The 12687-nt window shown below is 43.3% G+C and overlaps 1 protein-coding gene across 5 annotated transcripts in view; it reads right to left on the minus strand.

Annotated features, from left to right (window-relative positions):
- Positions 1–10455, minus strand: part of tp53bp2a (tumor protein p53 binding protein, 2a) — a 28180-nt gene extending 17725 nt beyond the window's left edge. For 4 of the 5 annotated variants that reach the window (XM_036126649.1, XM_036126647.1, XM_036126648.1 and 1 more), the window contains exons 1-3: positions 10357–10455; positions 9877–10043; positions 314–461 (exon numbers count right to left, since the gene is read on the minus strand). In XM_036126649.1, coding sequence (XP_035982542.1) covers positions 314–461; positions 9877–9903 — 175 coding nt within the window. In that variant the 5' untranslated portion in view covers positions 9904–10043; positions 10357–10455. Of the gene's footprint in view, positions 1–313; positions 462–9876; positions 10044–10356 lie in introns of those variants that run through there. The other variant, XM_036126650.1, reaches the window with a different exon arrangement.
- Between the last annotated feature and the right edge of the window lie 2232 nt (positions 10456–12687).

Raw genomic sequence — 12687 nt, forward strand, 5'->3', positions numbered from 1 at the left:
ACATACACACAAATAAACATGTAGCTTCTTAATATTCCATCTAAACATCACAGGTGTTTCAGGGAGGCTAAAGGAGCCTCTATCATTATCTTCAGATTTCGTTTCAGACTCCTTGTGGAGGCACTCCACACACAATAACCACCACTTGGCTCACTCTTATACAAGCCTCGCCATGGCAACGGCTTAGAAACCTTGCTGCTTGAATACTTATTACATCTCAGATAAGGGGGGGTAAAAAGAAAAAATAAAATGAGACAGACACAGAACCACACCATCTCCCATTCCCGACTGAGAGCTTTGGGTCGGCACTCACCGGAGCCGCGCCACATCTCGGACAGGTGGCAGTCCGTTTCCCCTGCCTCCTTGCACAGCTCCACCACATCCCGGCACAGCGTCTCCGGGGTAACGGGGACCTCAGTAAAATGCTGGTCATTGTTACTGAGGTACACGGTCAAGAACATCTGCGCACAGACGGAAGAGAAAGAGGAGAAGTTAGCCGGGCACGGCTGATGTCAGGATCCTGGTCGAGGGCGGAGCCGACGGTGGCAAAGTAAACTGCTGCGTGATTCCCCTACGGGTCACAAGTCAGTGGCGCGTGTGTGCACAAACATGTTTTACTTCCTCAACAGCAGCGGGCCTTTTCTAAACTTTGTTTATCTATATCAATGGAGGGGGGAGAAAAAAGCACCAAGAAACCTCCCAGAACGCCACTGAACACCAGGGAAGTGTTCAGCTCCAGCTATTTCCACCGAGACGGCTCCCTCTAACTCAACAAAAAGAAGCGGATTCTGCAGAAGTTTGATTTATTTAAATTCTGAAGCACAGCGGTCTGCTTAAATCAATTTATTTAGAGGTGCCTTCAAATATTAACGTTGAAGTTTGTAGTCCCACTTGTCTTGTACTGTATCTGACCTGCTGCTACTATTCCAGTGCAGTGTGCTTCCCTCTCTGCTTTTATTTCCTCTCTTATTTATTTATTTTTTGTTCTGTTCTGTTCATGTACGGCACTTTGAATCGTCGTTACTGAAGAGGGCTTTTTAAATAAATTTGCCTTGGCTTACTGGCACGGATAGAGAAATACTTATCCTGTCACCAGAAAGAAATCTAATCCAGGATTCATATTTACACAGCAAATATAAAGCGTTAACTTAATCCTAACCCCCAACAGGAAAAAAAAAAAAAAAAAAAAAAGAAAAAAAAAAGAGAAAGCCAAGTCATCAAAGTCTTCATAGTGAAACAACAACAATCTGCTTAGAAATATGAAGTTAAAATCTATGCAAACAGAATTAATAAAAATAAATAAATCGTGGAGTCACTGGCTTTAAGGCTGAGCTGGAACAAGTCATGACGACCATAATCTGATCCCGCAGTGAGCGAGTTTGGAGAACGCCCTGATAAAAGCCCACCGGTAAGAAGGCGGCCCCGAGGCCACGGCAGAAACGGGATTTAGCGAACCACAGGCTGCAGCGCAGAGACATGCCATGGCAGCAGCTTCCAGATCAGCAAGACGGAAACCCAGGAAGAGCGGCGGCATAACCCATGATGCCCAGATTACTTTATTTTCTGTTTTCAGAACTTTCAAACCACAGTTTAGCTTTAAAGTTTTTGGGCGTGAGAAGAGGACTGCCTGGGTGCCGTGCGTGTGTACGCGCTCGTGTTTGCCGCCATTCACCCGTCGGCTATGGCTCAAAACAAACATGGTGGACAAAAAGCACCTGATGAAGTTATTCACAGTTAACCAAGCCTCAAGTTGCCTAAAGCGCTAGAATGCTTTTAGTTACAAGACGATTAATCGGGTTGATTGTGCGCCGGAGTGCGTTACTAATCAAATTTTACGTCATCCCTTTTTATTTACCTTTACCTGCGAAGAGAAAAATCTAAATGAATCAGATAAATATAAAAATTTATTATACCAGACTTAAACCAGATAAATATAAAAATCATGAACTATTGGTGAAGCAAATAAACACAGAGGCCTTTTTTATTATTTCTAGTTCAGTTTTTAACACTAACCCTTCATTTTATATTTGTAGCAATGAAAGTGGCCCTTCAGGCAAATGACCAGAGATAATTTGAAAAAAAAAAAAAAAAAAAACGTGTTGATAGTAGGGCTGGGAGATATGGACCAAGAATAAGATCTCGATATTTTTTAGGCTGAATGCTGGTGTGCGATAGTTGTCTCGGTGTGTTTTTATTTTCACACAGGAATTTTAAAAAGGCGTCTTTGAATAAAAGCTTTATTCCAAAGGCACAGCTGTAGAGAAATATGAGAAACAGCTGAAAAATAACCAAATCATATTGTCTCATCTTATCTCTCTTTTTTGTTAAATCACCATAATTCTTTAAATCTTAATAAACTGCCCATCCCTAGTTGATCGGTGATAAAAAAATAAACAGCAGCTAGATTAAATGAATCAATTACAGGAAGACATTCACCTATAACCTCTATCAGGGAGATAGGACTTCTATATTCTCCCAACATTTCAAACTTCCAGATCCCTTTTACAAGGTTTTTTTTTCTTATTCTGTTTCCAGTCTTGCGTACAGCGTGGAAACAACAGGGCCGACCAGGTTCACAGACGCACAGCGCTGCAGGAGAGACCATGCAGGCCGTTTGCACCACGGAGAAGCAGAAGTACCCCAGCTTCTCTGTGAACTTCAGGCCCTGGGTGATAAAACAATGGGTCTGCTCGAAGGATGCGGAAATGCAGCACACAATCGCACGTTAAAACCCGAGGCTCTTGGTTGAATGAGGCGATGCTACTTTCTGATAGCATACTGATTGTTTCTATTGTGATAGTGCAAGAAAGAAGTAGTTTGCTGACTCAGACCTCGGTGAAAGACCTCCATTGACAGAGATGGTGAGTCACCGCTGTCGGCAGAGAAAGCCGGCGCTGTACGCTGCAGACTGCCGTAACCAGCTCTGAACCTTTTATTCCTTCTCAGGGACAGCGGCGTGAGCTTAGGGCTGCAGTCCATCGCCATACGGGTGGTAAAACCTCGTCGACGTACAGTAGTTGGCTCAAAGGCGAACCAGAGTGGCCCTTAATTGGCTGTGACCCAACTCAGCTTCAAATAAAAACAAATAAAAAAAAAGCAATCCAAAGATCAGCACCAGGTGCTTTACGACATGTGACCTGCCTGTGTAAACATGTGGAGGGCTGAAAGAGTGAGACAGAGGAGGAATCGACGGGGGGGAAATGGTCCCTTCAGCGCTGAAGTTAATGACCCGGGATTGGCCATCTCCTCCACCCTGCGCACGAGGCCACCGCAGTGAAACGCTTAAACGGCAGCTAAGGATGTGTTGGGGGAGAGATGGGAATTAAACATAAGCACAGCACTTTAGTGTGTATGATTTAGGGGTGTAGGGGGGGTTTGGCTGGACCCTCCGTTCTGACCGAGCTGGACAAACCGAGTGCATTAAATATTCATAGAAACAACTCCAAGCAAAATTAAACAGCTCAATAACAGCCTGCGGCTCCCACTGTGGGGCGGATTACAAGCGGCTCTGCGGACAACCGGCGAGCATCGATTCATTTCGTTCTGAAAGAACTGAGGGGGGGGGGGGGGGGGAGAAGAGAGTCTAACGCAGGCTGGAAACCAGGGCCGTCCGGCAGAGATTTGCGACGGCTGCCTTTAATTACACATGAAGCAAAGGATCAAAAGCTGAGTTGTGCTTCCTTCCCGTCAGAGGTTGGCCAGGAATGCATCCGCCGCCGTTTCCTGCCAGTTCGATCGCGCCATCAGCAGCGGAGTGAGGGTAAAGAACCACAACATGAAAACGATTACACGTTTCTTTAGATTGGCAGCCTGTCCTCTAGCCGTCTACAATTTAAGCAGCTATAAGGCAAGGTCATTGTGGGGGGGGGATGTATCGCAGGGATTATGTTAATCCGCTACATGAAAATATAGCCTTTTAACAGCTCGCTGGCTCAGAGGGACAACGGCCAGCTTATTTTCAGAAGCACGCACAAGAGCAAAAAGCCACCGTACCTTATCTAAAACAATCTGGCCGGCCATTGTCCTTATCTGGGTCCCGCCTCTGTACCTGGACCAAAGAGAAAGTTGTAACAACTCGGGCAGAACAAAAGCCCGCGGGTCTTGAGGGTCAGTTTTAGGAGCCCTCTCTGCGGGGGAGTGTTTCAGAGAGATGAAAGGCAGCGACATCAGAAAGGCAGAGACAAAAGGTGGAGTAATAAGAACACATCTAAGAGGAGGACTGCAGCTGGCGGGGCTTAGGCTCCGTAGCAAGGAGCTCAAAGGCTCACAAGACGGAAAATCAAAACGTACGTCATCACGACCAGCCGAGTTGGGCCGTTTTTGTTTTTTTTGCCAGCGATTATGTCCAGAACACAGTTATACGGGCTCAAATGGCCTTGCAGACGTTTAGGCATCCAGCTCTAACACGAGTTTAATTTCAATATTAGGACAGCAGTAGGTGGAAGGGATATAGGCATTTTTGACACACTCCTACATGATCAAAGACATTAAAAGGTTGTTTTCCAACGCCGAAGAAAGGCTGATCTGCAGGGTTCTACGTTCAACAGTCCTAAAAGTCTATTGGCCCTTCTGCTCGTAATTTCTTCGCCCTTGCTTTCAAGATCATTGTCCATTTGGTCACATATTGAATTAGAGGGATCAAACCAGCCAGCCATTGCAGCTTCAGCAGGTCCAGGAATAGACCAAAGACAAACTGATAAAATTAACCTACGATAAGAAAACCAGCGAGCCGATAGTCCTTCTTAGACATAAGGGGGGGAATGGTTTATTTACCCGCATTAAATTAAACTACAGCTTCACCTGGTTTAAAAGCTACAGAAAGATTTACATCACCAGGATCACATGGTTTACGGTCCTTTCGGTACGATGTCAGAGAAAATGCTGAAGTTAGTTTTAGCAGTAATGAAAAATAGGGGGAAACGAACATCAACCACCTTTTTAGTCACCAGAAAGGTGGCAACGGCATTCAAAACACAGATTAACTACCAATTTTACACGAGGCGTTATCCAATGCCATAAATACGGCAGTGAAAGATAACTGGGCTCATAATTGAACGTCTCTCCACCCACAGACTACTGTGCCCCTTTGACCAAGTTCAGGATTTCAATTACTGCAGAGCCAATGAATCTACTGCACGCCGTTGATGAAGTCACCTCTAAATCCAATTTCTGGGTTTCTAAAACAGTGCAGCGGCGTCTGTGCGCGCGCTCAGCAGCTCCGACGGCGGACGCGGTTCCAGCAGAGCGGTCCTTCAGAAAGGCGAGGCAACAGAAACCTAACCTAAACGGCTCTGTGCGTTACTTCTCATCTCATTCAGCCGCTCGCTGGACCGCTGGGCCGCTCCGCAGGATGAGGCGACGAGGGAGAAAAGGTCAGGAGCAGCGGACGGGGCGCATAAGGCTGCGTGTGGAATCCAAACAGGAAGGGGCTTCACAACACGAACACAAACTGCACCGCCGCGGTCAGGGCGATCCCCGTCCGTTCTCTGCACTGCAGCACTCAGACCGGCACTTGATGAGCTGCGCTCCCGGAGCATGCGCTGCGTTTGTGGTCCGCGCGATCAGACGGCTCCCGTTTAGAGCCAGTCATAGAGATAAAGGGAAATTGAGTCGAAATTAAGCAGACGAGAATAGTCACTTTGTTTTGTGAGGCTGCCCTGACTACTGAACGAAACGCCAAGGTCACAGGAGGGCGGCCATTACTGGAAACAAATGACAATTGTTCATGGATACATATATTACGAGAAATGGATATACCTTCAGGATTTAGAAAATATAAAAAGAACAGTTCTCCTGATACATCCAGTCTCGTGTGTATTTAAATATGATAAGCTGGGGGAAATGTGGGAGAAGCTCTGGCTATCACTTTTCCCTGAAAACTCACTGAATGGCATCTTTGTAGCATTTAATCTTTCACATGCAAAAACGCAGGCAAGCAGGCAAACTGCTGACTGGAGGACGAGTCGGCCTTCTCGACAAACAGGAATCTCTCCACGGCTGTAAAACGCCTTCAGGGACGACAGGACGAGTCCCGACCAAACTCGTAGGAGACGGACGCCCCGTAGCCACTGGAACCGAGCAAACCTCCAAACAGCGAGAACTGAAACACGGTTCTAAGCTTTAATTCAGAGCGGTATTTAAACAGATCTCTGAACGGAACCCGTAAAGAACCATGTCTTCGGGATCAACTCGGCGACTCTTGCTTTTTATGTGGCTTCTTAACGGAGAGTTGCGTCACACTGCAGAGTGAAGAGTAAACATTTGCACAGTTCTAACAACTCCTTCTAAACAACCGGCTGACTCAGCATTTTAAAGAAAACATTCTGCTAAAGAGCGTTCCTACAGCGACAATGTGACCCAGTTCGTTGAGAATTCGGCCCGTAACCTGTTTTTCCTGATGGGTCCAGTTAAGTGTTTGCGGACAAAGCTGACATAAAAAAAAAAAAAAAACATAAAAAAAAAAGTGTTTGTCTTGAACTCTATAATAGGTTAACGTTATAGCCGCGTGCAGCGCTGCGTTCAGGTGCACCCAACACGCTTGTTGAAACGTTGAAAGGTCTTCTGCTGCTAATCCCTTTGCCCATGAGTCCATTTAACGTCCTTGTTTATCACATCGTGTGGCTATGAAAGCGCCGCAGCTCTCGCAGAGCTGACAGAGGAATGTGGAAGCCAGACAGAAACCCTACTCTGGTTTTTATTGACACAAGCAGCAAAAAAACTGCTTTCTGTAACACAGCTCCCCTTTCCCACCATCTACTGCAACATACATTTGGCTCTGTGTCAATTGAGACATGGTAAAAAAAAAATGTGCGATGAAATAACGATAACCGAAACGTGTACACAAACATGTCGGCTATCGACTTAAAAAATCTACTCACAAAGCAGCCTTTATCACGGGAGAGAAAGAAGAAACTGAAGGGGATTGCTGTCAGCGTAACACTAGAGAAACAAAGCGAGAGTTTCCCACAGCGCCTCGTCTCCGTTGAGGCGGTTCTCCCACCGGTGTCCGTTCGATTTGTCTTTGTCAAAAAGGAAATCGGCTGACAAACAGGAAGCGAATTGGAGGCCAAATGTGAGAATATTAAGTGGCAGCTGGATGGAGCTGTTTAAGCAGAGATAAGCGTATGGCAGGTGTAAATGAGTTACACGACGCCGGGGCTCTATAAAGGACGAGCGGCCCTTATCGGAGCGCAGCGCCCGCGCAGACAATGCGGTCTCCACAACACAACGCTAAAGAGCCCCTTACGGTTCATTGTGCTCCAGAAACGGAGAGCCCCTAGTTACCGTCGCAGACAACAATTGTGACGCTTACATTCCCAGCCCCCCCCGGTCCTGGCCAACCCAGGTCACCGTGATTTAAAAAGACAAACCTCACATCAGAAGAGGCTCTAGACGGGACGTTCTTCTTCTAATCAGGCAAACGCAGGGAGCTGCGTCCCGTCGAAACGCGGCCGGCGTCCGTTTATACCAGGGCTCTGAAACCTTTACAGTCTAAAGAGCCGTTTTGCCTACGGTCCACTTGAATTAAACTCGTTCAGAGCCGCAAATGTTGCGTGGGTTTTGAAAAAAAAAAAAGACAAGTTATAATTTGTGATAAAGATCTACTGTAGGAAATATGTTGTCATCGTTAAAAAAACAACATTTTATGTCTATTTTGAGGTTTGAAAAATTAGGATGGATGGGATGTTGATATTTGTGGATGATGATGTAAAAAAAAAAAAAAAGATAGTTTCCAACATAACGAAAAAGTATTGATTTAAAATTAAATATTACTGGCACTTTTAGCATCATTCTGTTGTGAAAACCTGTATTTATTATCATTACTACATTTTAATACCATAATAAAAATATAATTTTTATTATGGTAAGTTATTAAGAGCCACTGTGGAAGGTCCAGAGAGCCACTTGCGGCTCCAGAGCCACAGGTTGCAGACCCCTGGTTTATACGGTCGGTGACAGAATGGGGGTAGGGGGGCGGAGATAAACCCGGCGATAACATGTTGAACGCGTGCCAACTACAGGCTGGGGTCATAAACCGCGCAGGCGTTACACAAAATCCAACAACCATAAACCAATCAAGATCGGCACTTACGTAAGATGCGTCACTAGTTTATACCGTCAACATTAAAAATGTCACTCTGTCCTGTGCAGCCTGTTGCCCAACAGTAATCCTCATTCAACGCGCAACAAAATTTAATAAAAAAAAAACTCCACTGACAGCTTATTGCAAGCTCCAAACTTCTGGAAGTACTTTAGACTGAGACGGGTATTTGTTCTGCAACGAGCTCGTAATCAAGGCACCAACAACACGCAGCTTCTAGCACGGCGGTCTGCTGACAGACGCCTCCCGTTTACGCACCACGGGGGATTGCTGCAAAGTTAATAAGTCAACGCATTCGGTCGGTCTTCTCCGAGCTGGAATCTATGTCATTTAATTTAAATATCCGTTTGTCTGATGGGATCCTATTCAACTAAACTATCGCATTTTCCTCAATACAAGTCGGGACGCGATTAACTTGCAAAAGAGCCCCGAGACAGCACATGAATTGGCACGATATAAATAAACAGAATTAAGATGTTGCCACCATATCCAGCTGTGGGTGAACGAAAGGTAAATACAAGATAAACTAGCGACAAGGCTACGGTTGGTGTATTTACTCCGATTAACTTAAAGTGATTTTGCTACTGACAGCGCTAAAAGTAGAAAACTTCATATCCTCCCAGCCATGGATTATTTCATTTTAAACTACATATATACACTAAATGTGCACTGATTTGACATATAAGCATGGGTAGCGCCCATTTACCCTCAAAACTAAAAAAAAAATACGTATAGATTAAGTTAGGCTATAACTTGCTTATAATGTTGACATTAAGAAAAGGATTTGCTTTTTGTTTTTCAATGCCGAAAGGATAATCAAAAGTTACAAATGCGACCCTTTGGCTGAGAAAGGGTTATTACAAGCCAGTTATCATCAAATAAACTAGTAAAAGCCCAACACTCAGACACAGCATGCTTGAACATCCCACAGAAGTATCAAAAACATATTTTTGAAAGAAATTTCCTGTGATTTCAGGCCTCCAATGTAAAAAAAAAAAAAAAAGGGGGGGGGGTCATCGATTAAGTCACGATTTCTGTGTAAAAACATTTTTTTCAACCCTCACTCATGATCTTTACATCATTCCCACGTTTATTTTTAATTGCACTTAGAAAATAGCTTGTTCTGGAGTAAATATCAGGTAAAATGTATTTTTTATGGGTATTTTTTAAAGTCAACATGCAATTATATTGGGATAATTTCAGGCGAAAAATCCCACGTTGGGATTTTCGTCTGGTTTTAATGACACAGAACACTGACAGTTGATCTGCTGACTGATTCTAGCCCACACTGCAGCAAAAGCAATGGGTGACTGATGATGAAGATGATGATGATAGTGATGACAAGGCAAGAGGCCAGAGCTGAGCTGGGGCATTGCCAGCAACACTTGGCATATGCAGCCCCCCCTGCTCGGTGCCTGCTCCAATAACAATTTGTATCCAAATACTGACTACGCAAATTAATAAAAGCTCCTGTGGCTGGCCTCTTCTGCAGATCACTCTCACCCAGTGAGCGTCCCGAGGGAATAAATGGATACGGCTTTTGTACATCATACATCCCAGGCAGCCGGTCACGTCCTCCAGGACACTCAGGAGCACCGATCACCGCAAACACACACACACTCGCAACAACAACAGGGAAGCTCCGGGATCAGTCCGCCGAGTCGACCGAAACGTCCCGGCGAAAAAAAAAAAAAATGCCGATCACAGTGTCGGGGGGGAACTGACTATGTGTTGCAGGAGAGCATTAAAAGTCGAATAAAGAAATAAAATCTTACCGGCATCATTTTAGCTTCGTACCGCATTTAGCTAACCGAGCCAGCGTGAATCCCCACAGGCAGTTTCGACGAAAGCGTCGAGGACCGGAGGAGCTCCTTATAATCCCGGAGCCCGAACCTGACAACAGGCGAGGCTACTTTCTCCGGCTCGAAGCTCCGCTCCTTCGCTGGAGAGAGAGAGAGGGAGAGAGAGAGAGATAGGACGTTACCTGAGAAGCACTTCGACTAAAATATGTCAGTCCGAAGCAGGGTGGTGTTAATGGGAACCCAGCGTCGTGGACCTGTTGCTACACATAACACGGCCTTCAGGACAAAAGTTTCCGTTGCGGAGCGAGCATCGCTTCGGAACTTTGAACCGGTTTGTAACGGCCCGAACAAAAAAAAAAAAAAGTGTACAAAATGGAGAACATAACACGACTAAATGCGGAGAAATATATTGGAACTAAATGGCAATGTTTTTTTTTTTTTTTTTGTACTTACTGGTAGATGCGAACGTAGCAATCCCGAAACCCCACTGACTGTCTGCGTTGCTCAACAGCCTGCAGCCGATCCCAAAGTGACGTAGCCACAGGAAGTTCATTCCACTTTGGAATTCAGGCCCCGCCTCCTCATCCGGTCTGGCGCGGAAGACACGCCCACTGTTTATGTAGGGCAGAGGAGCTCGTTCCTCCTTTAGCGCGGGGTAAGAGGAGATGTGTGGCATAACCAGAGGACGCTGGCAGCAGGTTAAAGTTGCACTGGACTGATAAATTGATTATATTTTAAAGAAGAAAATAGCGAGAGGTTTTGGTCTTTTTAAATGACCAATATAGAATTTTGAATTAGAAGTGGGTGGCAACCTGGCATTAAAAAAAAAAAAAAAAACATAATGCAATGTTCCACTACTTGATAATTTCAATGGAACAAGAAATGAATACAAAATAATACATAAAATCATAATTATGTTATTACACAACGCTAATCGTTAATTATATATCTATATTATATATGATACTTTTTACTGTTCATATTTAAATTAATCAATGTAAAAATGACAGCTTTCCTGTCATTAGCGATGAAATTCTAAAAACTTTGATTCGAAAATGTGCTTAAATATTTCATAGTTACTGTCCACTATGAGATAATTTAAACTTTCTCTATGGCTCCAAAGAAGCAAGCATTTGATTGATAAATCTTCAGACTCACTGACACAATCTGTAGGAGTGATAAATCAAATTCTAAATTACTAAATAAATTATAAAACAATTACCCAAATGTCTCTAAAATAAGTAAAATTTGAGATGGTAAATGATTACATTTTCTACCATTACTACTAAGAGAATAGAAATGTCCCGGATAAACTCATTAGGAGGGCCAGTTCTGTCCTGGGATGCCCCTTGGACCCAGTGCAGGTGGTGGGAGACAAAAGGACCGTTAGAAAAATAACATAACTGATCAACAATGTCTCCCACACAATGCATGGAGCTGTCGCAGAGCTGCAGAGCCCTCTTAGTGAATTGTAGGGTGCATGTTTTGAACATGCACTCTACATGTTCAAAACAGTGCTTCCACAGGTCCTTCGTCCCAGCTGCTGCGAGACTTTATAACCTTTGGCATTACAACAGACTCAATTAGTGTTTAGAAACATGCTAATGGTTGCAGAGGTCCTGATCTGATCAAGAATGATTCAAGGTATCCCCAATGTTAATGTCCATTTGCACACGCTTTAGTTGCTCTGAGGTGTTTCCTGGTATAAACATTATACCAGCAAATGTATAGTTTTCTCACATCGTTCTGTAAATTGGCTGTTGTTCTTCTCTGTATTTAATTTTAATCTTTTTTAGTATATTTATGCATGCTTTTTTACCTGAATATGACATATTATCAGTTAAGAACTGCACCGTTTTTCTTCCCCCCCTTTCTGATAAGTTAATTTTCAAGAACATAACTTTAAATTCACTTTTTTTAATGAAATTACTTAATCTTCTGTAACTATGTCATTTTTTTTGACTATCATGCCCGAATACAGATACAGATATTTCTATTCTATTCTGTTCTTTTCTATATATTCTCACAGTTGTGTACCAGCAGCAATTGAAAGGAAATGGAGCAGGCAGATACACCAAAAGGGTAAAAGAAAAATTTAAAAACAGAAAATTAGAGTGTATGGTAAGGACAAATTTACTCTACAAGAAAGAATACTGTGCAGCTATGAAAACTAGCATACTCTGATTAAAGAACTGTCAATTGAGTAGGGTGATTTAAAAAATTCACGAAATCTCCATGTATATAATACATAAATAACAACAACAGACTATTTACAACAAAGAAAAAAATGGAAAAACAATAGGGATGGCAATAACTACTGAGTTTGTTAGGAGCAATTATGGTCATAAAGTCTAACAGCAGCTCTTTTGTGTACATAGGATTTAGGACTCTGTATGAAGTAATTACATGTTTAAATCATACATCAAGAGCAAGTCCTCAGGGACCACCCTCTGAGACTTTATAGAAATGTGTCATGAAAAGACACAATGTTTGCATTGTGCATTTAACATTACTGCTGTTTTATTGAATAAGGTATTATTAGAAGAAAACGATCATTAATTAGTGGCATTAATAACTACACTACACATTAATCTAAATGTGTTTTTGTCCACGTTTCCGCTTTTATTTGTTGACGAATAAGCAAATACTATCAATGAGTAACTGAACGTGAGCGAAAGAAAGAAAGAAAGAAAGAAAGAAAGAAAGAAAGAAAGAAAGAAAGAAAGAAAGAAAGAAAGAAAGAAAGAAAGAAAGAAAGAAAGAAAGAAAGAACCACAAAGTCCA

The sequence above is a fragment of the Fundulus heteroclitus genome, chromosome 22, assembly GCF_011125445.2.
Source record: "Fundulus heteroclitus isolate FHET01 chromosome 22, MU-UCD_Fhet_4.1, whole genome shotgun sequence".
Classification (NCBI taxonomy): domain Eukaryota; kingdom Metazoa; phylum Chordata; class Actinopteri; order Cyprinodontiformes; family Fundulidae; genus Fundulus; species Fundulus heteroclitus.